Source organism: Mustela putorius, unplaced genomic scaffold (genome assembly GCF_011764305.1).
Source record: "Mustela putorius furo isolate JIRA1106 unplaced genomic scaffold, ASM1176430v1.1 tig00003988_pilon_pilon_pilon, whole genome shotgun sequence".
In the NCBI taxonomy this organism is placed as follows: domain Eukaryota; kingdom Metazoa; phylum Chordata; class Mammalia; order Carnivora; family Mustelidae; genus Mustela; species Mustela putorius.
In genome coordinates, this window is record NW_025422127.1 from 1,538,136 (window position 1) to 1,564,654 (window position 26,519).

The 26,519-nt window shown below is 49.2% G+C and overlaps 1 protein-coding gene across 10 annotated transcripts; it reads left to right on the forward strand.

Moving 5' to 3' along the window:
* Positions 1-426: 426 nt before the first annotated feature.
* On the forward strand, positions 427-26,173 carry IKZF4 (IKAROS family zinc finger 4). 10 transcript variants are annotated; one of them, XM_013046199.2, is made up of 13 exons: positions 427-793; positions 8,154-8,201; positions 9,353-9,446; positions 9,557-9,646; positions 9,946-10,092; positions 11,767-11,916; positions 13,666-13,759; positions 15,044-15,148; positions 16,171-16,431; positions 17,131-17,298; positions 20,974-21,123; positions 21,619-21,750; positions 22,358-26,173. In XM_013046199.2, exons 6-13 carry the CDS (start codon positions 11,830-11,832, stop codon positions 23,116-23,118), a joined length of 1,758 nt encoding a protein of 585 aa, XP_012901653.1. In that variant the 5' UTR covers positions 427-793; positions 8,154-8,201; positions 9,353-9,446; positions 9,557-9,646; positions 9,946-10,092; positions 11,767-11,829; the 3' UTR covers positions 23,119-26,173. The 10 variants fall into 10 exon arrangements, with proteins under 10 accessions (XP_012901653.1, XP_044927753.1, XP_012901654.1 ...); XM_045071818.1 differs by having other exon boundaries at positions 8,151-8,201; positions 9,557-10,092; XM_013046200.2 differs by lacking the exon at positions 9,353-9,446.
* The last annotated feature ends 346 nt before the right edge of the window (positions 26,174-26,519 follow it).

The window sequence follows — 26,519 nt, forward strand, 5'->3', positions numbered from 1 at the left end:
GGAGGGAGGTGCGCTGGTACTGGGATGTGTAGTGAGATAATCCAAAACAAGGTTGGGGGGGAGGAGAGAAGGGAAGCTGGTGCAGGGACGTCTAGAAGTGCGACTTCCTTCTCTGCGGTCAGCCGGCATCTGTAGCGTTGTTTAGGTGACTGACCTCAGAATACCTCCAAGAGTTTTAAAAATTGACATTATTAAGCTCCTCCCCGCCCCTCCCCATTCCTACACTTGGAAGGAAAGGCAAAGAATGCTAAGGTTAAAAACAGTATTCTCTTAGTAGGGGCAGGGCAAAATTTGGCACTAGGGGCAGATATGCCAGGGCACGAGGGGGGTGTCCAATGTGCGCCCAGTTGGCAAATCAGATGCAGATGAAGGGGCATGACCGCGCCTCTCCGACTTGAATCTTTCGGTGCTCGGCTACTCTCCCCTAGCTCTTCTCCCTTTTCCCCAGCAGTCTCCCCGGCTTAGGGACGCTCGGTGTTCGGCCACGCCGCCTGTCGCCTAGTTGTGGGACCGGAAGTTGTTCTGGGGAGGGGGGACGGCTGTGATGGGGGGGGTTGATGGGGGGGGCCGGTCCCTTCTCAGGTGAAGCCGCTGATGGAGATGGAGCCGCCGCCGCCGCTGAGCGCCCGGGTCCCGGGTCCGGCCCGGTTGCCTCCGCCTTAGTGACCCCACTCCCCCCGCACTGGGCCTCCCGGGCCAGAGTGGGGGACCCCTGCGGCCCCGCCCCCCTCTTCCCCAATACCGTCCCCTCTCCCACACCCCCCTAGCCTGCGCGCGCGCGGAGCTGCCTCAGGTGAGTAAGGGGCGGGGCTTGGGCGACGCGCTGGGGGCGGGGTCTCTGTCGCCGGGGGCGGGGCCTGAGGGGCTTGGGCGTGAAGTGAGGGGAGACGGGGGTGGGGGGCTGGCGGGAAGAGGGTATAGCTGCCTGGGCTGTGGCTCAAGGGGAGGAAGCTGGCCCGGGTGCTGGGAGAGGTTGGCGTGAGGCTTAAGGTTTAGGGGAAGGTAACTGGAGAGTCAAGGGGTCCTCAAAAGGCGGGAGATGGGCCAAAGCAGAGGACGGAGGACAGCCAGGGGCTGGGTGCGCGAGGCTCCTCGGTGGGGTATGGCATGGGTAGAACAGATAAAGAGTGGAGAAAGGAGAAGCAGAGGGGTACCTGGGCAAAAGTGCCAGGGACTCGGGGTTAGAAGAAGGTTAGAGAGAAGGACATAGGCCTAGGTGAGGAGACCTGAGAGGCAATGGAAACGCGGTAGAGAGGAAACTTAAGAGTGGAAGTGGAAAGTGCTGTCGAGGGTACCATGTAGGGTGAAAAGTCTATGGAACCTGAGAAGCAGGTTCCTTCCTGGGAAGGGAGAGATTCACTGCATATGAGTCCTAAGAAAGAACTGTAACAGAGGAAGCCCTGGGACTGACAACTCTAGGGAGACACAGACTTGGGAAGTGGATATAAGCTAAAAGAGGCCTCCATGTACCTTCTCATACAGCCCCATCTGCAGTTATTTTCTTAGCCCTTGTCTGCTAGAGTTGTAGATCCTCAACTTGGGAAATTTCTATTTGATGTCTATGCTTTAAAAAAAATTTTTTTTTTAATTTGTAATTGGTCCTGTCTGGAAACAGTTGGGAGTTTAATGGAACACAGAACTTTAGGTATGAGATGTTCAGGAAATAAGGTACCCCATTTCTCTCTCCAAGGTAAGAATTTACTAACTCTGCTTCCGGGAAGATCTGATGCATTATCAACTGAAATGTGTCAAGTTTTGCACACCTTCTTTCGCTTCAGTCCCTCCCATAAACAAAACTGTCTACTATTGTGGCTCTTACAGATCCCCCACCGACATGTTTCATAGCTCCACCTGTGTCCTAGTCTACCCCTTCTGAGCCCTCAAAGCGTCAGTCAGTCGTGAGCTGCAAAAGTTCCTGGCTTGCTCACATGTCGGCTCTAGGCCTTCCATCATCATGGCCAAGCAGAAGACTGTTGAGGCCTGTTGTTACTCCCTTACTGCTACTTATGGACTTGACCTGTGTGAAGGTACATGTTTATATTCTTAGGAAGCATTAAAAAACAGGTGTCTGACTGCCTACAATATTTCCACTTAAGATAACTCAGATTCTGAGGATAAAATCAGGACAAGGGCAAATCAAACAATCTTTGAAAATGTAGCTTCTTATTTGGTAGGAGCATGTGAGAATGCCTAACTGGGAATCCCACATCTCCTCATGGGTCTGTCAGTAGGTCAGTGAATCTTGCTTTGTCATGTCAGGGGACTTCAGCCTTCCCTACAACCACCTAAAGCCGGAGAATCTGGACAACTCCCTGGGTCATGAGAATAGTCAGAAGAGTGGCTTATGAGATAAAAATAAAGTCCTGAAAGAAGAAAATAGTGTTGCATTGGGAAACAGGATAGGTCTCACCAGAGTTTCTGGGGGTGGGTCGCAGGGTGGTGGGAGCTGCCCTCAGTTTGGCCCTTTGAGAATTATGTCTTGCCCTAGTCAACAGATGCTGATGTCTCAAGCACAAAATATAATGTCTTTCTTGACCACCAAGTGCAGTTAGTTAGTTCAATTGTAGCTCCTGGGAAATCCCCTTTCTCTTAGTAGGTTAAGGGTAGAGCACATTTTGGGACTTGGCTCAGAAAGAAGTCCTGACTTTTTTCCAGTGAAAATGCAACTGGACATTTCTTCTTTATTTTCTCTTAGTTTAAATCTGCACTTGTACTTCCCAGCATGGGAGGAACATTATCCCACCTTTTACCTCCTATTAACATCCACAAAGGAATTATTTTCTCCCAAACTGGCCATCTTTCTTCCCTCAACATACACACAAAATAACCAAGGAAAAAATTAAGTAAGTTATTGTTGGGCCAGTATTACTAGGCTCCTTTCACTTTAGTGGAACAAATAAGATTGTGGAGCCCTGTGGGTATAGACAATGCTATAAGCAGAGGGACTCCCTCTTTTTGTTGGTCTCTTGACCCTGCCAGAAGAAGATTGAATTCTAAGCTGTTTGATTTGCCTCCTCTTCTCAAAAGAATTGTGGATTCTGTATTGGGAACAGGAAGACAGTTTCAAGGTTTATCTGACGAAAGCATCTAAGAAAGGACAGTGCTGATATGAATGGCGTGTCCCCTCCCACCCCACCAATGGGAATAGCATCAACCTTACAGACTCTGCTGGAATACATATGCTGGTGTAATCCTTAGGTCAAGGAGTCCTGTTTCTACCTTAAAGAGACCTAATGAGCATCTAGGTTGGCAATTTCCTCAGGCTCAGATTCTCTAACATGGGAGAAGAGAGGATGATTTCTCTTCCCATCCATAAACCTGTGTTTCTAGTTCAAGGGTTTAAGTCACTAAGATGCAGACCCCCAAACTGTTCAACACCCCAAAAAGAAGGTAAGCATGGTGACCCCAAACCTTCCCACTGTGGCAAGATTTAACTTTGTACTATAATGGAAAAAGACTGGTTACCAGCCTGGTAACCTGGGTTCTATCTGTCTTAATTCTGTCACTAACCAGATGGGTGACTCAGCTTAATTCCTTCTTCTGTTAAAAACCAAGAGATTGGATGGGGTGCCTGGGTGGCTCAGAGGGTTAAGCCTCTGCCTTCAGCTCAGGTCATAGTCTCTGGGTCCTGGGATCGACCTGCATTGGGCTCTTTGCTCAACAGGGAGCCTGCTTCCCCCCACCCCACCTGCCTCTCTGCCTACTTGTGATCTCTCTCTCTCTCTGTGTCAAATAAGTAAAAATAAAATCTTTAAAAAAACAAACAAACAAAGAGATTGTAGATCATCTCTCAGCTCCATTCTAGCTCCAAGATTCCCCAGGTCCTACAACATTCCTGCCCCGGCCCTCCACATGAAGAGAGGCTTACTAAATTGGATTGTCACAAGATTCTCTGTTAGTGGAGGAGCCCAAAAACATCTTTCTGGTCCAAACAACAGTGGACCCTTTCAAACAGCATGCGTTAGAGACTTCCAGTCAGGACTGCCACCAAAGGAAATGGTTTCTGTCTATCCTACCCCAGTCAGAAGAGTTCATTGAGAATTCCATGTAATTTCAAACCTCACTTGATAGATAGAGCTAACTTTGTTTGGGGGCATCTTTGGCTTCAAAAATAATTATTATTAAATTCAAATTGAACTCTGCTGCCCTACTTCCCTCACCCCTGCCCAAACATACAGCTGAATAGCAGTGACTTTGTGGGGCCTTTCTATAAACACAGAGCTCAAATACTCAAGGATATATCTGAAAAACCCAGAGAGTATTATCTCAAGTGCATCATACCTAGCGATTTAAACTGTTTAGTTTGGCCCTTTCCTTAGTTCCTTAAGTCCTAAGATGAGACATGGGAGGGGTAGAATTGTTTCTCCTCCCACCCATAAACCTTAGTCTCTCCCACAGTCTACATGGGGAGGACAGGGAAGCACAAAGGACAAGAGAAAAGATGCATCTAAAAGGAGACAATGAGATGATATTTTCTCACTGTCCAGGTGTTGTGTTTCCAGCTCCTACCCCTTCTTGTTTTAGAGACTGGCCATTCCTAGGATGACCTGAGAATTCATCCCCTTAGCCCTGCTCCCCAAGCACTTGGATAATGAAGTCGAACTGTCTTCATCAGTATTATATTGTACATAGAAGGTCACCATCTATAGCCTGGTAAAAAAATGAGTCAGATCTTTTTGCTGTAAAGACAGACACATGAGCTGAGAAAAGGTTGGTGGGTTTCCTTCAGAGGGCACTAGGTTGACCCTAAAGATCATTTCAGAGCTGTAGACTGCTGGATGTCAAGGTCTGTTTCCTGGAAAGGGGCAGGTTGTCAGTCAGGCAGTCAGTTCTGTCTTGTTAATAATCACTCCACTCCACTCCAGGTCCCAGGTCCTAAGGGAGACTAGAGAAAAGATGTCTGCTTCTCCCTGCTGTAGTTCGGGAACAATAACCAAAAGGATGGCACAGATCCTTGCTGCTCTCTCCACTTCCACTCTCTTTCCCAACAATATCTTCCTTGCTACCTTTCTACACACTAGACCACATGGAGTGTATTTTAAATTCCAATTGTGGAGTGTCACTGGATCAAACAGGATTCTTTAGAGGATTTGAAGAGCCTTAAATACTTGTGATGTCCATCTTATTTCAGGCGTTCAGAGCCACTACATAGAGAGAACTTGACTTTCTGACATTTTTGTCACCTAATAGTGAAAGCGGTAGGGATATTTTTGTGGAGATAGGAGGTTGGGGGCGGGGGTAGCCGATGCGTGACCTGCCCTTAGGAGTCAGACCTTGGATTGTTCATGACATGTTGCTTGTCAGGAAGTGTGGTGGGAAATCATCTGTCTAGAAGGAACGTCCATTCCTGCCCTTTCCTGTTCAGACGCAATATTGTGCTGATGGGAGAAAGTCAGGGCCCTAGAGGACTCTTTTTTTTTTTTTTTTTTTTTTTTTTGAGGACTCTTGTTACAGTGCCAAGTGGATTCAAAAGAACAGGGAAGAAAATCTTTGTCTCCAGAGGTTACAATGACCAACCTTTCCTCCCTCCTCACAGAGACACTTCCTTTTGAATTGGGAAACTAGCTATTTCTAGTTGCTTTGTATTCAGCTTGCTGAACTGAATTTACAGTACATATGTGCCTACCTCCATCACTAAATGACGCCTAGGTTGCTATAAAGCCAATTTCTTTCCAAGATCTTTGAGCCAAACCTGTCTTGTGTAACTAACTTCTCTCTTTTTATACCTCCTCCCCCTACGGTATGTCTCCAATTGGCAGTGCCTAATTTGACCCAGTTCCTCTAAGGAGACACTAAGATCTGCCTGCCTGGCCAGGCAGGGAAGGAGGTGCTTTGACGGGCGGGGAGTGGGAAGGTTGGGAGGAGGGACGTGCTGCCTGGAGACTTGAACAAACAGTGAAGTACATCTACCGATTTGCTCCTGGCTCTCAGAATACCAGGACTGGGAACAGCAGAATCTCCGTCCGCTCTCACTTCCAGGGTTACCAACTTGGCATGAGGACCTGCTAGAGGCAGCCAAATACTGATTTTGCCCAAGATGTGTCATGGAGCACCTGTTAAGAGCAATTAAGAAGCAGAAGAGCTCAGTTTACTGCTAGGAACAAAGTCCAACTCAGAAAACAACTCCTTCAGACCCTTCTGGAAATTGTTTTGGGACCATTTGGGCAGGTGTCCAAGAATGAGATGCACTTCCTGAGCCAGTACTCGCTGAATGCTCTCCTTCAACTGTTCTGCCTACCTAGTGCTTATCTAGCCCCTGGTTCATTTGTGTTCTCTCTCTCTCTCTCTCACACACACACCACACACATTATATTACATTAGCATATTTCTCCCCTTAAAGCCTGCTCAACTTGTTCTTCTTTTTAAGTAATAGACCCCACTCCCTCGGGGGTCACACCAAAGGAAGAGATGCCTTAATTGATGTTAGAAGCAGGGAAAAGCAAGAAGATCCATGACTTTTGAAAGGAAGCAAGATGGTTTAATGGGAAGAGCACAGCTCAGAGCAGTGGGAGACCTGTGTTGTTCTTCCAGTCTCGTCATGAGCCCAGAGACAAGTCATTTAATCTCTCAGAGCCTCAGTTTCTCCAAGAGAAAATGGAGGAAATCTTGCTCATTCTTGCTTCTCCTGCATGGAGCATGGGGAGGAAGGAAGGGAAGTCATATGTGGCATCATAGCTTTGCAATTTCGAAAAATCCCAAAGGGCAATTATGGAGCTAATGATTCGGAAATGAAAGGGGCCCCATGAGTACCAGACCACCCTTCCTCATTCTTTGAATCTCTGCCTACCACAAGTTCTATGGCTAGTTCCAGAGGGTATGGGTTTGCTAATCACTATGGACTTGGGGTCTTCTAATCATTACCCCTAAGGGAACCTTCAAGGAACTACTCATTATTGTGGCTTGCTCTAGCAGTCTGATCCCAAAGCTCAGTCCATTCCAGGGAGGATGTGAAGAAAAGAACTGAAAATAAACTTAGATAATTTTTTCTTCCACACCCGGACTTCCCGGGGTGAGACTAGGATTCTCTAATGAGATCTAAGATACAGCTGCTTTGTGAAGCGAAGGAAACCCCATGTCTCGGGTTTTCTCTTGAGACTTTTCAGAAGAGTATGATGTCTCTGAGCATCCAAATGACGTGGGGGAGAGGGGTGAGAGGGTAATAGATACTTTTCCCCCTGTGCATCCCCCGGAATCCTCCACCCTTGCCTCTAACAGTATAGTATTACAAGCAAAAGATTTTCATCCATCTGCCTCAGAGAGATCTTTGAAGAGACCAGGAATCCTGAAGTCAGCTCAGGCTGTTCCCTTGCCCCACTCTTATGCCCCCAAATCTGCCCCTGGACTATTTATTTTTTATTAGATGACTGGTGAAATCAATTTTGGAGGTATGTAAATTTCCACCAAAGAGATTTTTTTTCCTCCTCCCACAGGCTCCTAAGGAGATAATTCATTGGAACAAATTATCACTTTTAATTGTTCTCAGTTCTTGATTTGTTTAATACTCTACTGCCAATTACTGCTCCCTTCTCTTAAATAGACTAACCTGCATTTTAAATTCAGTCTTCCCCCTTTTAAAAAAAAAATAAACATAGCGAAGTAATTGACAAGAAGGTGGGGGAAAAGCCACTTAAAGTTTTAATTTGTTTATTAGACCTTCAGTGGAGGACTCCTCGCTGAACCTGAGGTGGGCTGCTCTCCATCTTCTACTTTCCTGTCCCCTTCCCTCCCCTACACACCCCCAAAAAGAATCCCTTGAGACAGAATCCAGCTTCTTCCCCTTGTTACTACCCTATTCTCAAGGTATAGTGCTTCTGTGGGGCTGGTTTCTTTGCTTCCAGAAGGCTGGGCTATAACCTGTCTCCTTTCCTATAGTGTCAGCTCCACCTACAGGAGGAGGGTCTACTCTCCAAACAACACAACTGGGACCACTCTGGAGTAAGACAGTGTTTCCACTCCAGAGGCTGGGGAAGCCTGCAGAAGTTGTAGGTTGGAGTTTGTAAGTTGGCGTACACTCTTTATCATCAGGACCAAGTAGGAGGTTTTCGTTCTTTAGGCTAGGGTTGGAGCAAACTTGCTAATTCCAGAATGTTAGAGAGAAACCTCTTCCCTTCCCAGATCTGGCTTCTAATCACAGCTATTTTCTCTTTCAGCAGACTCTAAGATGGACATAGAAGACTGCAATGGCCGCTCCTATATGTCTGGTATGCCCTCTTGTGCACTGTGTTTATAAGGGGCTGGGAGCAGCCACTCGCCTGTGGAGCAGAGCAGAGTCCAACCCAGCCTAGCACAGGACCTCAGGTGCCCCGGTCACAGAGCTGCCAGTCATGCTTGGTAGTGCTTGGTAGCATGAGTTTATTTTGGTCATTTTATATTCCCTAAATAGAGATTCTCTTCCCAGACTTCTTGGGGGATAAGGGAAGGGGAACGGAACAGGAGGGAAATACAAGTGGGGACTGTGAGACATAGTCTGAGAGGAATGATTTAAAGCAAAGAGATAGAAGAAAGATGTAGGTCCTTCTCCTATACTCTGCGGTCACCAGCCCAACACGATACTCTGTCCCAGCCAGGTGGAGAGTGGGGCAGGGTTTCAAACCTCCAAGGCTTGTAGGGGCCAGGTGGATATGTAAATGAGCGAACGAGAAGAGGGAATGTGAGGGACTGTCATGTAGAGAGAACACATATCCTACTTCAAGAAGCAAAAGCTCCTCAGTGTGCACCAGTCACAGTTGTGCCAGAATGTGTATCCAGTGTGGCCAAAACTTGCAATTTTTCAAGAGAAGTCAGGAATCCAGATTTTATGTGAAGTGTCTCCATTTTAGACTAAGGACTCAATATTTTCAAAAATGTTCCAAGGAGAAAGCCAACCTTGTCTATGGGCTGAATTCAGCCAGTGGGCCAACAACATAGAGCTTTTTTTTTTTTTTTTTTTTTTTTTTTAAAGATTTTATTTATTTATTTGACAGAGAGAAATCACAAGTAGATGGAGAGGCAGGCAGAGAGAAGAGAGGGAAGCAGGCCCCTGCTGAGCAGAGAGCCCGATGTGGGACTCGATCCCAGGACCCTGAGATCATGACCTGAGCCGAAGGCAGCGGCTTAACCCACTGAGCCACCCAGGCACCCCAACATAGAGCTTTTGAAAGAAAGATATAGAGCCCAACTCTTATTTCTCCCAGTCCTTTCCAATGGTCCTAACATGCTGTGGCTTTACATACCTGCCAGATACTCTCACTGAGGCCGAAGAGATCACTGCTCATATGAACGGCTTTTAGAGATAGGAAAGTAATTGGGGTCTTCTCAGAGTTTAACAAGGTGAAAAGAAATGAGGACCTTTATTGGGCTCTCTCTCTGACAGTGCAGAGAAGGGCCGAAAACAGAGCTTGTCTCTAAGACGGAGGAGTCATTTTTTTGGAGCATTAGAACATCAGGGCAAGAAATGATCATAAAAGGTAAGGGAAGCCAGAATTGGGTTTTGACATGATGAGGATGCCCGTCAGAGATCCAAGCACCGCCGTAGAAATGACCTATAGCTTATTTATTTTTTTTTTTTACCCTGAAGTGGGACCAATGGAATTATGGGCACGTTCAAAGGATGATAGCAAGATGGGTCAGACACACATAGCAGAGTCATTGGGAACACCTGGGTAAGGTAAGACACTGACTCTGACCCCTTTCTCATTTAAGGAGGGAAGGAGTTGGAATGGGTAAAGGCATTTGATATCTGCCACATGCTGGCCTGAGTGACAGGGATCAAGTAGACTAATGTAACTGAAAAAGATCTATTGGAACAAAATTCATGGCCCTTCTGAGGAATCAGCCAGTCCTTCTCTGTCCCGCTCAGTTAAGCCTACTCAGAAATTCACTACTGAGCAACAGCCCGCCCCCAGACCTTGTTTTATTGCTGGGGAACGGGTAGACGAATAAATACCAGTCCCTGTCCTAACTTAGGTAAATGAGAAACTGGGAACGTGGCTGGGGAAATATCCCGAGGAGATCTGTCTCTGGAGAATGTGGAAGAGGAAAACCTCTTAGAGTGTTTGCTTCACGTGCTATGAAACCAAATTGTCCTGCTTTCAGCAGGTTGACATTTCCGAGGTAAGGGAAGCCTCCACACAGGTTGGTTTTTGGAATGAAGGGGGAGGCCAGAAACCCCTCACCTGTGTTTTGAGAATTCTAGATGCCAGCAACTACCCTAGAGAATGGGAAAAGGGAAAGCCAAGGGAGGGCTAACATTAGTTCTGAAGAGTAGCCCCTGCAGGGCTGGGCATGGCTGAGATGGTCCACGTGAGGGGCATCTGATCCATCTCTCCTGGGCCAGTATGCAAGCAGTGGGAAAACCTGTTGTGTGCACCCCTCCTAAAATACACTCCGGCCCTTGAAGATCATCACAGCTCTTCTGTCTCCTCACTTGGCCACTCGATGAAGGGGGTATCTCTCCTGTTCTTCAAAGACTTTCCCACCTCACAGAACCCAGTTCAGAAAATCCATCCTCTCTCCCCTTGTCTCTTTCGAAAGAGGCGGGTCCCTCCCTCCTGGGGTCTTAAGAGTCCATTAACTTACCACACAGATTCTCTCCCCACCTCCATTCCCTATCTGTCAGGGGAAACTGAGTTGCTCAAACCCAGCTTGTGCAATTAATTGAAAGAGCAGTGCTTGTCTCAAGTTTTCTGGGACTCTGAAATGTTTAAGGGAACCTTAGAAAGGGACCCAGGGGTAGGCAGCCCAAAGTTTCACGGCCCCTCCCACCCCCAAGTTCTTGGAATCAGAAAACCTAGTCTCCAAAGTAGGTCAGCACGGCAGTGAGCAGCTCCTCTGGAAGGGAAGGAGCAGAGGCCTTGTCTTGATAGAAGGCGGATTCATCCAGGCTGTTGGCTGCTGGGCCCCAGGGGCACTAGAAGGGAGGCGAGCGGCCGCGGAGGTGGGGAAACTATACCAGGATTTTGCCTGGGATCTGAAAAGCTCAGGGCCACAGAGCAACACTAGCCTGAGACCAGACTGCTGGGTCTTCTCGCCGCTGGGAAGGAGGGGGCTGTCAGTCCCCAGATCTGGAAAGCGACCTCCCTCCTGGAGGAGGAGGGAAAGGAGGGAATCTGAGTGCCTGAGTTTCGTGGGGGAGGGGCTTTCTGCCGATTTGAGAGCCTTGAGGCTGCCCCATGTCCTGGGCCCCATGACCTCTGGGGCCTTGGCTTCCCCAGCTGGCAGAGGATTGGGCCTTCCCTGAGGGCCCCCCTTTCTCCCTCCCACCTCGAGGACCCATCCATCTCTCTCTCACACACACACACACACTCTTGCCTCTCTCAGGCATTTGTTGTGCAGTTCCTCTTTGTCTGCTGGGCACGAGGGCAACGGCATCTGGCTCCCCCTCCCTGTGCACACCCCCCACCCCCACCCCTTACTGGCTTTGGAAAGGGATGCTGTAGCCTAGCATCCCCCCAACCAGACACACATATACATTCTCTCCAGCCCCCTCCCCAAACACAGCCCAGCGTACGCTCGCTTGCGCTCTCCCTCTCTCCCTCTCCCTCTCTCCCTCTCTCCCTCTCTCCCTCTCTCCCTCTCTCCCTCTCCCTCTCTCTCTCTTTCTCTCTCTCTCTCCCTCTCCCTCTCTCTCTCATACACACACACACACACACACACACTCTCTCTCCCTCTCACGCGCGCACACACACACACACACCCTGGGCTGAGCTCTTCTTGCTGGCTGCAGCCGTGGGCCCCTGCTCACCGTGCCGCTGCCTGCGAAATGACGGCGGTTCCCCTCACTTCCAGGAATCCACGCTTCCTGGAAGGTGAGTGGCTGGGCTCACCCCTGCCTGCCACCGAGACGCAGACATGCACACACCACCCGCACTCCCTCGCCGTTTCCAAGGCGGCGGCCGCGTTCGCACCCCAGGGTCTCACCGGCAAGGGAAGGATAATGTAAGTTCAGGCAGAAGGTGGCTAGTGGAGGGGGAAGGGGGGGTTTGCCGGGGCTAGGGAGCCAATTCAGTAACAACTCCCAAGCCTGAGGAGAGGGAGAGGATGGGGGCTGTGTGTGTGTGTGTGTGTGTGTGTGTGTGGCGGGGGAGGGGGCGTTCCTCCCTATACTTGCGGAGGATGGGAAGGGTGTTTGGTGTTGCTAAGCAAAGACTGCGACTTGGACAGTGGGAGCTTGTGGTGACATCTTGATTAGGCCTTGGGGACAGATGTAGAGCTGCCCAGGGTGAAATGCCGAGACAGGCCTGGGTGGGAATGGGTAATAGAATCAAGGTAAAGAGGAGCCTTGGCAGCGGACGCCTCACCCTGGAAGAGAGATCTGAGGGGCCTCAGCCTCTTCCCCACAATAGAACTGAGGATGGGCGTCTTTCTTCGCTCCTGGACCCACTGTTCCCTGCTAGCAGGTTAGCATCCTGCCACCCCGGATCCCATGGTCAAGAAAGAGAAAGCAGTTAGGATGAGAGCAGAGAAGTGTGGAGGTTCTCGGACCTCATGGCTGTTCCCTGGAGGCAGCCACTCTTTGAAGGGATTGAGGGAAGGGCAGCAGGAGTGGAGGGCTAGTCTCCTTTAGCATATGAAACACGTTTAGCTTGTGGGACATTGCCCTGTTTCCTCTCTCTCCCTCCTGCTTTTCTGCCCTGGACCCACCTCCTTGTTCCTCTGATGTCAACTTCATGATTTGGCTTTACCCTTTGGGGGTTCAGCCAATCTATAATGACTTTGACCAAGAAAATTTCTCTGAGACCCAAGAGTGGCCTTAATTCTTGGCTTTGACAGTCTGGGATTTCTTGGGAGTCCCAGGCATTTGAAGTTCCCTCCCTGGGGTTTCTGGGACTGACAGAGGAACTGCTGAACTTCCTAAATCTGTCTCTAGGCCCCTTTACCCTCAGGCTCGAACTCAAAATCCCTGGGTCCCCATAAAGACTTTCTGGCCCCTGAAACAGATTCATTTTTAGGTATTAGCCCCATAAAAGCAGACTTGAGCCTATTTTCCCCAGGGAGGGCAATGGCATCAAAGAGCCTCTCGAACCACTAGTGTGGCTCTCGAGGCACCTGCTCTTCCTCCTGTTCCCAGGCCTTAATAACGAAAGGCACAAAGGATGTTTTCCTCTTAATGCTCCTAAATATCCCTTTAAGCATATTTTCCTCATGGATCAAGCCTCCAGCTCCAAGAGGCGGTCTCAGCCTAGTAGGCTGGGACTAGAGATGGATTTCTAGCAAGTTCATTTATTGTTTTAGGGGCAGGGACTCAGCACCAGGGCCCAGAGCCCAGTTCTTCCCCTATTACTAACATCAAGTGATTTAGGGCAAGTCAGCACTAACGTCTGAAAAGGAACAAAAAGTTACCCCTTTTTAGCCCCTTTAACTACAGAAAACCCTCCAACTTAATTGAAGGACGTATTTTAAAACTAGGTCTGAGTCTACACATCTCAACCCTCAACTCTGAGATGCTTACTTCATGATAGGCGTGTGGTTCTGACTGGGGCAACTTTTCTAGATAACCATGGTTCATCTATAGGCCCCCAGCTGGGACAACTCGGTTTCAAGCTATAAGACATTTTCTATAGCGAGTGAACAAATTTCCTCAGGCTCTGATGGGAAAGAATGGGGGAAGTGGGACTTTTAGAAGAGGATATGAATGGGAAATGGTCCCAAAGTCCTGAGTGGTTGTTTTCTTCCCACTGACCAAAGCTGGAGAGGGATCCCTCAGGAGGGTGTGTTCCGGATTTCTTGCCTCAGGCCCAAGACTCCAACCATTTTATAATGGAATCTTTATTTTGTGAAAGTAAGTATGTGCATAGCTGGGAAATTGGGAAAAGTACTAATAGGTGGACTTTAGGGATGACTTTTAGGGCTCGTGTCTCTCTCTCTTTCTCTCTTCCATATTTAGGCTGTGTGTACACATCCATGCATGTTCACGTTAGCAGATAATGTAGGCGGCTATGGGTGTGTTTGCCCCTGTAGGTATGTTCTCTTTATATGTATATCTACATCTGTGATATGTGTCTGTGTCTATGTGTGTGTTTACCTATATGTGTTTTATTTCACCTATAAATTTGTGCAGAAGATTGTGGGGAGGAGGGATTTTTTTTTAAAGACATGATTCATATCTCCACGTATGTTAACTAATTTTTTAAAGATACAGATAAAACTCTTAAAACTCATTTTTATAAAGCGGTTTGTCAACACATTAACAATGAACATAGTGAGAATAAACTCATTGTTTTACTGTCAAGGAAACAGTAAGCCGTAAATATGTGACTGGAATCATATCTGATAGGAGGCGTTCTAGAGTAGTCAAATTCACTCTGATTTCAGGTCGATTGGGCCCAATGCTCCTCTGCTGAAAGACAAGTGACTCCCCACTGGCTCTGGAGATGGGCTCAGGACATGGGTGCTTACAGTTTCTGATCTGTCCAGGTTCCACCTCTACCAGTTCTGTGACCTTAGACAAGTAGCACAGCCTCCTTGGTGCCTCAGTTTTCTCATCTGCAACATTAAGTTCATATTGGCACCTGCTTTACAGGGTCGTTGTGAAGGTGAAATGAGAGAATTCGTATAAAGTGAATAGAACCATACCTGGCACAGAGTAGGCACTCAATAAATGTTAGCGGCTATCATTATGATTACTATTATTATCATTAGATTCAGGGACCATTCCAGCTGCCCTCCTACAGATCCCGAACCTGGTGTTGGGGGCTCCGGAAAGGAACAGTAGGGAAGAACGTCTGTCCTGAACCGCCTCTCTCCTGAGGCCCCTATTTTCCTCTCCACCCTGGCCCGCCCAGCCCCAGCCCTGCTTCCTGTGGACGTCAGGCAGTGATGTTCTTCCCCTCAGGCCTAGATAAAGGTAGGGTGGGCAAGACGCAGCCATTGAGCTCACAGAAGTCTGCACCGGGCACCGGGGCTGACGAGGGCACAAGGTACGGTGCCGAGCTTACAACGCTGCCTTGTACGTGGCTACTAGATCAATGTTTGTGAAACATCATACAATTTTGAAGAGGTGAGGCGACAGACGGTCAAAGGCTCCAGCCACAGCTTCACCTGTCCTCTTGTTCTCTCCTCCAAGGTAGCGGGGACTCATCTCTGGAGAAGGAGTTCCTCGGGGCCCCAGTGGGGCCCTCGGTGAGCACCCCCAACAGCCAGCACTCTTCTCCCAGCCGCTCACTCAGTGGTAAGTGCGACCTCCTGCCCTGCCCCTGCCCTGGCACTAGGTGCCCCCCACTCCGCCCGTCTGTGTTTGGCCCTCAGCTCACCCTCCATGGGCAGCCATTTCCCCATTGCTGCCTCCCTTTGGTTTTCTGCTTCAAGCCTCTACACATCTACAAGAAGTACGGACCTCAGCATCTAGGGTCTTCCTGACTTCTGAAAGGAGAGTGAACGGTGGCTGCCACACTAGGGTAGAATTAAAAGAGGCCTGGCTGGGATGAAGGCAAAAGCTCCAAAGAGAAATCTTGGAGTTGGAGAAGCAAGTACATAGGAATGGTCACAAGGTAGAGCCAGATAGGAAACAGAGATGCGAGGGATCTCCTTATCACCCACCTCTTCCTGCTCCTGGGCCTCATTCTCCTGCCTGGATAGGTCCCCATGACTGCCTCTTCTTGCTGGCCCTAGATCTGTGACATTCTCTAAATGGTTGGAATAGCCAGGAATGTAGGTCAGAGCTAGAGCCAAGGCTTTCTCTTCAGTGGCTCCTCCCTCCTTCATCCCCCTCTCCAGATTTTAATGGAGGGATTCTATCTTATGGAGAGGGAAGATGATGTGAGCCATCTCTGTCTTCCAGTTTTGCTCTCTCTTTAGCCTGCCATCTCTTTGGTCTTCTTAAGACCATTTTCCCGCCACTGTTACTTGCTGGCTTCCTGCCAAGGGCCAAGCCCGACATCTTTCTTAATGTCAAGAGAATGGAGAAAAAGACTCCCCTTAGCCTCCTCCCCTCCCCAGTGGAACAGATGACCTCCCATGTACCCAACTTTTTTCTCTTGGAGCCTATTTGCCTGGGCGGTGAGGAAAGGTTATTGCAGGTCCCAGCAGGACCACCATATCACCACCTGGGAGACTTCGGGTGTTGGCCTCTTCTAAAGCCTGTGTGTCTCAGGGCTGGGAGAGGACCTACTGGACATCAGGAGGACCATTCTGGTTTGCGGGCAGGTTCCCCCCTTTGCCTGTTTCTGTCCTAAACACCATCCCACCCTCCAGCCAACTCCATCAAGGTGGAGATGTACAGCGATGAGGAGTCAAGCAGACTGCTGGGGCCAGATGAGCGGCTCCTCGAAAAGGATGACAGTGTGATCGTGGAAGACTCGTTGTCAGAGCCCCTGGGCTACTGTGATGGAAGTGGGCCAGAGCCTCACTCCCCAGGGGGCATCCGGCTGCCCAACGGCAAACTCAAATGCGACGTCTGCGGCATGGTCTGTATTGGACCCAATGTGCTCATGGTGCATAAGCGCAGCCACACGGGTGAGTAAGCCAGGGGGTCCGGAGGAGCTCCCACGCGGGCTGGACAGGCAGAGGCGTAGGACACCATGTCTGCAGTGGGGCAGCCTCAGAAAGGGAAGGGTCTCTCCCAGCACACCTTCCGGCTGATGGAAAAAAGGAGCGATGCCATTTGGATTCCTTCAACACTCATACTTCTCTGGGGCTTTCATCAGCTGTTGTTTGTTATAAAGAAAAGCTGATATTTCTCTCAAGAGGTGAGGGAGATGATGGCATAGTGTCCAGAAGGGTCCTAGAGTCTAACAGGGACAGGACTCCAGGGTATTATCTAGGCCTTCCAGTGTCAAGTTTTAAACACACAAATAAACAAAAACAAAAAAAGGAAAACAAAAGCCTCGTCTCAGCTTTCTGAGGCTTTGAAGGTTCCCGGGGCACAGTGGGTCTTATAGGACTCAGTTTTGGGTTCATGGGCTTTTGGCCCAGAGTTGCAGGCCTGGTGCCCTTTGCCCTACCATTAGTCTCTGCTCCACACCTTCCCAGGGTAAGACTGTTCCTGAGGGAGGTTTAGAACGCAGGAATCTTGTGTGCGTGCCTCAGCTCTGCCCCTCAGAAATCCTCCTGAGCACCTGCCCTCAGGCAGGGTGGGGCAGAGGGCGCAAGAAGAGGTTCAACCTTCAAAACTCCTCTCCCCCAGTCCTCAGTGATCTGTTGCTTCTCTTGCAGGTGAAAGGCCATTCCACTGCAACCAGTGTGGTGCCTCCTTCACCCAGAAGGGGAACCTTCTGCGCCACATCAAGCTGCACTCCGGGGAGAAGCCTTTCAAATGTCCCTTCTGTAACTATGCTTGCCGCCGGCGTGACGCGCTCACCGGCCACCTCCGTACACACTCGGGTCAGTGACCTGTTTGGTGGGAAAGGAGGAGTGGGACCTCAGTACCAGGGAAATAGAGCTCAGTGACTTCTCTTGTCTTCAGGGAGTTACGTGTCTGTCACTGAGGAGGCCAGAGCACCCACAGAGCAGATAGGGCCCTGCCTCTCTAACCCCTCGTCTGGGCCCCATGGGGAATTTGGGGGACTCTTTGATGAGGTATTTTACATCTGCTACACTCTGTGACTTGGAGCAAAAGGAGCATGGGTGATGTTCTAGGCTCTTAACAGTCACCCGCCCTTTGTTTTTTAAAGTTCATGCTACTGCCAGAACCATCTGTACCCCCACCCCACCCCCATACTTCTGAGCACCAGAAAAACCCTTCCTCACATTTCCATGTGCTTGAGGTCCCATGCCCATCATCCATCATCACCTCCCTCCATGATACCAGAGGTCTTGGATCACCACTGTCTGTCTTCTCCTTTACTTCCTACTGGTTCCTAAAAATATCCATGGGCCTCCAAACTCCAGAGAAAGAAAGGAGGCCTAGGAAAAGCCTCTGTTCCCCATCCCAAGATGTTGTCCCCTTCCCAGAGGCAAGAGCAAATCGCCAGAGTGTCTAGAGGTTAGTGTTTGGATCCGTGCCAGGGGACTGGACTATCCAGTTTTCATGGCCCCAGCCAAGACTCTTGGAGTTGACATCTATCTGAATCAGCTGCGCAGACAGTATTTTTGAAGTATCTTACTAAGTTTTAAGCTTGGCCTTGCGAAGAGACCAGGAGTCAAGCTGGTGGGAAGGAAGAGCTCAAGATTGGGAAAAGACTGGGAAAAGACAGGAGGAAGGGCAGAGGGGGAAAAAATTAGTAGGATCTGTCCTTGGCAACTTTCCTTGCTATTTTTCTCTTTTCCTAAACTCTCTTGGGCCAGGATTTCAAGGGACAGAGTAATCACCTCAGCAGGCTTTCCCCAGCCACCTACCTTGTTCTAGGTTCTCTCACCTTGGAGCAGGCTTTTTGATCTATAAAGCTTTTCGCTTGTCTCTTTGTGTGATCCTCATTACAATTCCAAGGTACATGGTATTATCCTCACTTTGCTGACAAAACTAAAGCTCCGGGGGAGAAAGAAAAAAAAATTGCTAGTCACAGAGCTATTCTGCAGCCTTCCTGGACCCCATTAAGTTTCTGTGATACAGAATCATACTCCTTTTCCTTAGAAAAGGGGTGGCCTCCCCTGCTGGTTTGGAACAAGGATGGCTTGATCCCAAGAATTGCTGAAACAAAAACAAGTCCCCCCGGGTAGGTTTTGGATGTTGTTCTGTAGGAGATTATTAGGAACAGAATTAGATACAGGTATCCCACTAGGTTCCATCTCTATGAGATGCTTTCTATGTAACCCACACTGTAAGAAAAAAGGGTCCCTCTCCCAGATGTTAAGCCGTTTCCCCAAAAGTCTTAGGTGGACAGGGACCATGGCATTCACCTCATCCCCCAAAGACTAGGTTTTACAGAGTAAGGTCAAAATGGCATGGATAGATTGAATCAAGGCCTGGTTTAGGTGTGTACATATAGGGTGCGGGTAATTACCAGCCTCCTGAAGACACCTCCTGCCTCCCTGCTCAATAGTAACAATATACGTAAAATAAGATTTTTTTAATTTATTTGTCAGAGAGAGAGAACATAAGCAGGGGGAGAAGCAGGTGGAGGGAAAAGCATGCTCACTGCTGAGCAAGGAGCATGATGTGGGGCTCAATCCCAGGACCCAGGGATCATGACCCGAGCCAAAGGCAGATGCCTAACCAATTAAGCCACCCAGACGCCCCAAGATATGTAAAACAAGATACACAATACCTTGTTCTCACTTTTCTCTCTCCTCTCACAAATATTACCTCTCAAAAGTTGTCTTTTAGGGGCACCTGCATGTCTCAGTTGGTTGAGCATCCAACTTTTGATTTTTGACTCAAGTCATGATCTCAGGGGAGTGAGATCAAGCCCCACATTGGGCTTCATGTTCAGTGAGGAGTCTGCTTCCCCTCTTCTTCTCCCCCACTCACTCTCTCTCAAATGAATAAATCTTAAAAAAAAAAAAAAAAGTGGTTTTTAAAGGAAATATCCATCTCAGTTTTCCCAACTTCTTTTCTTTGGGAGAAACAAAAAAAATATTTTTTTTCTTTTTAAAGTAATTCCTACACCCAGAGTATAGTTCTGAGACCCTGAGATCAAGAGAGATCAAGAGTCTCATACTCAGGATGCCTGGGTGACTCAAGTCGGTTAAGCATCTGCCTTTGGCTGGGATCCAGCCTCCTGTAGGGCTCCCTGCTCTGTGGGAAGAGCAGAGGGAGAGGGAGAACCAGACTCCCCACTGAGCAAGGAGCCAGCCATGGGGCTCATCCCAGGACCATGAGATCATGCATGACCAGAGCCGAAGGCAGATGCTTAACCAACTGTGCCACCCAGGCTCCCCTAAATAAATAAAATCTTAAAAAAAGAAAAAGTCTCTTGCTCTTCTGACTGAGCCAGCCAGGTACCCCAGAAACTAAGTCTTTATAACTTGTTCTTTCTTTTTTTTTCTAAAGATTTTATTTATTTGACAGAGATTGAGAGAGAGAGAAAGAGCGTGAGCATAAGCAGGCAGAGCAGCAGGCAGAGGGAAAGGGAGAAGCAGACCCCCTGCAGAGCAGGGAGCCTGCCAGGGGTCTCCATCCCAGGACCTCTGGATCATGACCCAAGCTGAAGGCATCATATAACCGACTAAGCCACCCAGGTGCCCCTAACTTGTTCTTTATTTTTAAAAAATTTACAAGACCCTCAAAGTTGATATTCTTTTTTTTTTTAAGATTTTATCTATTTATTTGACAGACAGAGATCACAAGTAGGCAGAGAGAGGAGGAAGCAGGCTCCCCGCTGAGCAGAGAGCCTGATATGGGGCTTGATCCCAGGACCCTGGGATCATGACCTGAGCCGAAGGCAGAGGCTTTAACCCACTGAGCCACTCAGGCACCCCCAAAGTTGATATTCTCTTCCTTTTACTCATCTCCTTTATTTCCCTCTCTCTTCTTCTTCTCTTCTCAGAATTTCTCTGTCAGTGATGGTTTTTCTGGGGCTCTCTTGGTAGCTCAGTGTAGAGAGACAGAAAGAAAAAGAAGCAGTAGAACAAGGCTAGGGGTGGAGTAAAGGTCAGTGAAAACTGCCCCTCCCCACATTGCCAGATCTAAGGGCTCTCATTTCTGTCACCCCAGCCCACCAATTTCCCCCAAACCAAAGCAGATAGGTCATAAGCAAAAAATCCCCTTGACTGATAAACAGGACTTGCATCCGCCTGCCACATGGAAAGGTTAAACCACAGTCTGGGCCCCAGAATCTGAGACCCTAGGGTGGGGCCAGCCTGTATGGGATGATCCTCTACCAAGTCCCTGACTCCTCCTTCCTGTGAGCAGCAGTTTGGCCGCCATGAGCCCTACCCCCACCACACCCCCACAGTCCCAGGCTTTAGGCTCCGGGTCCCCTCTCTCTTCCCAGGGCTGCGCACTGGCCCCCTTTTCTATGTTTGCCACTGAAGGTAGGGGAGGAAAGACTAGCAGAATTCCCTCAAGCCACACCCCTTCCTCCTCATGCTGGGGTCCATTCACTCCCAGGGGGCCTTGTAGAGCGGGGGGCACCGGGAGGCGTGACCAATGTGGCGTCTCTCCCATCTCCTCCACAGTCTCCTCTCCCACAGTGGGCAAGCCCTACAAGTGTAACTACTGTGGCCGGAGCTACAAACAGCAGAGTACCCTGGAGGAGCACAAAGAGCGGTGCCACAACTACCTACAGAGTCTCAGCACTGAAGCCCAAGCTCTGGTGGGCCAACCAGGTGGGGCTGTCAGCAGGCCTGGGGGGAGGGGAGGGGTGAGTGAAGGGCAGAGCCAGAGGGCGTGCAGGGCAAGGATGACTCCAGTGCCCCCCCCACACCGTCCACCCCTGACAAAGAGATGAGGTCTTTGGAGAAAGGACGGTTCCTTCCTCCATCCCGGAGCACTCCAACTGGTGCAGAGCCCTGTGGTAGGTGCTGCAGGAAGGTCCAGGGGTCAGGGACGTTTTGATCTATGTCCTCAGTCTAAGGGGAGAGAGAAAACACAAGGGAGTATAAAATCAAGGGTCAGATGATGCATCTGTAATTGTCCTCCCAATTACCTGAAACGTTGCTAGGATGAGCTCTAGATAAGGGGAAGTGAGCGGAACCCAGTTTTCCAGGTATCGGGATGCCCTTCCTTGGCTACCAACTGGCTGATTCTCTGCAGGCAAAGGCTGCTGAGCCACTGCTGCTCCGCTTCAGCTGCTACTACTTTCCCCACCTCCTTCCCTCTAGGTGATGAGATCCGTGACCTGGAGATGGTGCCAGACTCCATGCTGCACTCATCCTCGGAGCGGCCAACTTTCATTGATCGGCTGGCCAACAGCCTCACCAAACGCAAGCGCTCCACCCCCCAGAAGTTTGTAGGTAAGAGTCCAACTGGAGGGGAGACCTCAGCTTTAAGCCACAGCTCCTCTAAACCTGAGCTCTGGTAGCCATCAAACCAGCTGGGCCTGGAGATTTGATGGAAGGGAAAAAGTGGTCTGGTAGGCTCCGGTGCTCAGAATCCATCCCCAGAACAGAAGGGGCATGAAAAGGAAGAAGGTACCTCGAGAGGGTGTGGAGGGCTCTTGTGGTGGTTGTAAGAGGAGGGTGGTCAAGGAGCTCAGGTTCTCCTAGGTTTTGAGAACAGCAAGGACTTCCGCCTGTGGGATCTGAGACAAGGGCCCTGAGAGTCAGAGGGAGGAGGTATGAGTATGGGGTCCACCCACCTGGCCTTGAGGTTCGATCTCTAGCTTTATAAAGGGCAATGAAGGAAGTGTTAAAGATCAGCAGGGGCTGGGAACTGAGTCCTTCCCTACAATTATAGCTGGAGTTGGGGAGTGGCCCCACAGAGGTCCTGACCTTGAGGGAAGTGAATGAGGGCTGGTAAATAATGTTACAGCCATCCCCAGGATAAGCAAACAAAGAAGTCATCCTGGGAAAACTCAGGAATTCTCCAAACCCAGCTCTGCTGAGATCCTCTCCTCTGCAGGTGAAAAGCAGATGCGCTTCAGCCTCTCAGACATCCCCTACGATGTGAACTCGGGTGGCTATGAGAAGGATGTGGAGTTGGTGGCACATCATGGCCTAGAGCCCGGCTTTGGAGGTTCCCTGGCCTTTGTGGGGGCAGAGCATCTGCGTCCCCTCCGCCTTCCACCTACCAACTGCATCTCGGAACTCACACCCGTCATCAGCTCTGTCTATACCCAGATGCAGCCCCTCCCTGGTCGGCTGGAGCTTCCAGGGTCCAGAGAAGCAGGTGAGGGACCCGAGGACCTGGCTGATGGAGGCCCCCTCCTCTACCGGGCCCGAGGCCCCTTGACCGACCCTGGGGCATCCCCCAGCAATGGCTGCCAGGACTCCACAGATACAGAGAGCAACCACGAAGATCGGGTTGGGGGGGTGGTATCCCTCCCTCAGGGTCCCCCACCCCAGCCACCTCCCACCATTGTGGTGGGCCGGCCCAGTCCTGCCTACGCCAAAGAGGACCCCAAGCCGCAGGAAGGGTTACTGCGGGGCACCCCGGGCCCGTCCAAGGAAGTGCTCCGGGTGGTAGGTGAGAGCGGTGAGCCCGTGAAGGCCTTCAAGTGCGAGCACTGCCGAATCCTCTTTCTGGACCATGTCATGTTCACTATCCACATGGGCTGCCATGGCTTCAGAGACCCTTTCGAGTGTAACATCTGCGGCTACCACAGCCAGGACCGGTACGAATTCTCTTCCCACATTGTCCGGGGGGAGCACAAGGTCGGCTAGCCACCTATCTACCGCCCTCCCTTCAGTCTGCCACTCCACTGCCTCCCTACAGGAGTCTAGCTCTTTCCCCATTCATCCGAAGGAGCTTGGCTCGGTAGCCTCCTCCACTGGCTACCAGACTTCACACTTGACCCTGACCCCTCCTTGCCTATTCTCCTCTACCCTGACTGACTTAAGCATTGTGATGAAACAGGCCTTTTTGCTTATGTTTCTCCTCTTCCTCTTCTCTCATCCCAGTATAGTCAGAGTTATTTATTGATATAATTTGTGGATTTTTCTTTTGGCTTTTTCTCTTAACTTTGATCAGTCATCCGCCACAGCCCACAGACCGCTCCCACTTTAGGCCTAATTTTTCTTTCTTTGATGCAGCTTTCTCTAACAGCCCTCGGGGTAGGAAGCTCCTCTTAGTCCTAAGAGTTTTGAGCTTCTTGTGTTAAGTCCTCACCTTTTGCATTATCTGATTCTTTCCGTTTGATGCTGATAGCTCCCTCTGGCCCTACCTGAGCTCTGTGGCATTATATCTCCTCTCTGGGACCCTCCCACCTGGTACTCCATACCTCTTGTGCCCTCTCATGTTAGGCAGCTTGCACTATGCTTGAACAAATGAAGAATTTCCTCATTGGGAAGTGGGAGGGGCTGAAGAAATTCTCCCTAGGCACTGTGGGGCTAAGGGTCCTCTTGACGTTCCCCTAGTAATATGAGTTCCTCAAAGCCCACATTTGGGAATCTCCCTCTGGGATGTGATCTGTCTCTTCTCTCCTCAAACAACCCCCAACACTGCTACTCTCTTCAACCTGCCAGTCTACTCAGTGGTGGTTTTCTCTTCTTGGAGTGCCCCAATTTTATATTCTCAGGGGCCAAGGCTAGGTCTGCAATCCTATCTCTGACATGTTGGGAGCCACAGGTGCCTAACTAGGAACCAGGGCATGGGAAGGGGGTGGGTTAAAATTCTTATCTTTCTCTTCCACCTCTGATCTTCTTCACTCTAGTGACCTTCCTAGGCTCTCAGGGGCTCCTGCCATCCCTCTCCTATGAGAAACTAGTGGGTTGCTGCCTGATGACAAGGGGGTATCTCAACCCCTCAGTCATGCTGCCTTCTTCTTCTCCCCGCTCTAGGATTCACCCTCATTCCCAGGCTTCTTGGCCCTGTTCTTAGGATCAGTGGCAGGGAGAAAAGGGTGTCTCTTTTCTCTCTTCTAATTGTCAGTATATAACCAAAAATTATCCCAGGACGAGGAAGGGCATTTGCCCCTCACCTCATTCCATTCTTGTCCTGGCAAGAATGGGATGGGCGCAACTGAACCGGGGGTCATCCTCTACTGCCCCCTTCTACACTCAGTTCCCAGATGTAGGGCAGGAGGGGCCTTGCTCCTCCTGGCTACAGCAGAGACCCCTGGCTTTTTGGGTAACCTAGTTAGTGAGAAGGGGGCAGGAGGAGATATGCTCCACTGTGAGTGGAGTTCTCTACAAGCCTTTCCTGCCCAAGGCCACAGCTCTCCCATTCTCTGCTTCCTTGAGATTCAAACCAAAGGCTGTTTTTCTATATTTAAAGAAAAAAAAAAGAAAGTAAAAACCAAACACAGCACCTCACAAGTTGTAACACTTGGTCCTTCTCTCTCTCTCCTTTTCTCTTCCCTTCCATCTTTCTTTCCATATGTCCTTTCCTTATTGGCTCTTTTGCCTCCTACTTTTCTCACTCCCTATCAGGGATAATTTAGGGGGATGGTGAAGGGTTGGCTAAGGAAAAGACCCTGGGATGGGGGCTCCTAAGGGCTCTAAGAAGAGTCTACCTTACCCTCTATGGGAAGGGAGACCCTAGAAAAACTTTTCTCCCTTCCTTTTCTCCCCCATTATGTAGTCTCCCTAAGAGAACCAGATTGTCAAGGAGGGGCATTGTGGGTTGTTTCCTTCTTGACAATGTAGCAATAAACAGATGCTGCCAAGGGCAGAGGATGGGGGGGCTACCTGGAAGGAGAGTAGTCTCTAGAGAAGGGGAGAGGCTTCTCAACAGTACCCCAGGGAACTGGATCCTTCTTTCAGGATGGCAGCAGAGCTGAGATTAATATCTAGGGTTCTCCTCAACTGTTCTGGTTATTGAGCCCCTTCCTGTTAGACCTACCCCTTACCACCTCTTCTACGTCTGCTGTGTATCTGGTGACACCTCATAAGGACTAGTCCCTTCTGGGGTACCAGAGCCTTAGGGTGCCCCATCCCCTCCCCCAGTCAGCTCTGGCACCTGTAACCTCCTGGAACATGAAGGACTATGCTCTGAGGCTATACTCTGAGCCCATGAGAGCAGAGACTGGAAGGGCAAGACCAGGTGCTAAGGAGGGGAGAGAAGGGCACTCTGTCTCTCTCCAGACCATCACTGCACTTTAACCAGGGTCTTAGGTACAAAATCCTACTTTCCAGAGCCTTCCAGCTCTGGAACCTCAAACATCCTCATGCTCTCTCCCAGCTCCTTTTGCATAAAAAAAAGTAAAGAAAAAGAAAAAAAAAACATTGAAACCCACATGGAGAAAAGAGGTGTTTTCCTTTTATATTGATATTCAAGACCAACACCACACAAGAAAATTTCTAAATAGACACTTTTCCAGACCTTTGTTTTTTTGTGTCTGTGTCCAAGCTGCGGATCGGATTTTGTAATACTTTCAGCAGCTTCTTTCCTTGTGTACATAATATATATATTATATATATTTTTAATCAGAAGTTATGAAGAACAAAAAGAAAAAAAAATAAAACACAGAAGCAAGTGCAATACCACCTCTCCTCTCTCTCTCCCAGGGTTTCATTTGTAGCCTATGCTTGGTGTCTCCCTTGGACCTTACCCTTTCACCTTGCCCTCCTCTTCCTTTGGTTCTCCCTCCCCCTTTTTTTAAAGAGTTTTTCTCCTTTCTCAAGGGGAGTTAAACTAGCTTTTGAGACTTATTGCAAAGCATTTTGTATATGTAATATATTGTAAGTAAATATTTGTGTAACGGAGATATACTACTGTAAGTTTTGTACTGTACTGGCTGAAGGTCTGTTATAAATAAACATGAGTAATTTAACAACCCCTCGTTGTTTTTTGCATACTTTACTGTAATTTTCTGCTGGGAGGGAGGGGGATCTCCTTGCTGCACATTGTACCAACTACTGAATGTTTTGAAGATGAACAAGTCTACGACTAAGACAAAGCCAAACAAGAATGCTCACGCTGTTGCTACAGAACATAATTTTCAGCCTACAGTGAAAAGTCGAGATTTTCCTACCAGGAGTCCCTCCAGGATAGAGAAAGCTCAACTTGACTATCCATCCAAAGCAGAGGTTCATCAAACATTTTTTGAGTACCTACTATATGCAAAACATATTATACGCCCAAGGAAATGCAAGTTACAATAACATGAATGATGATAATAATA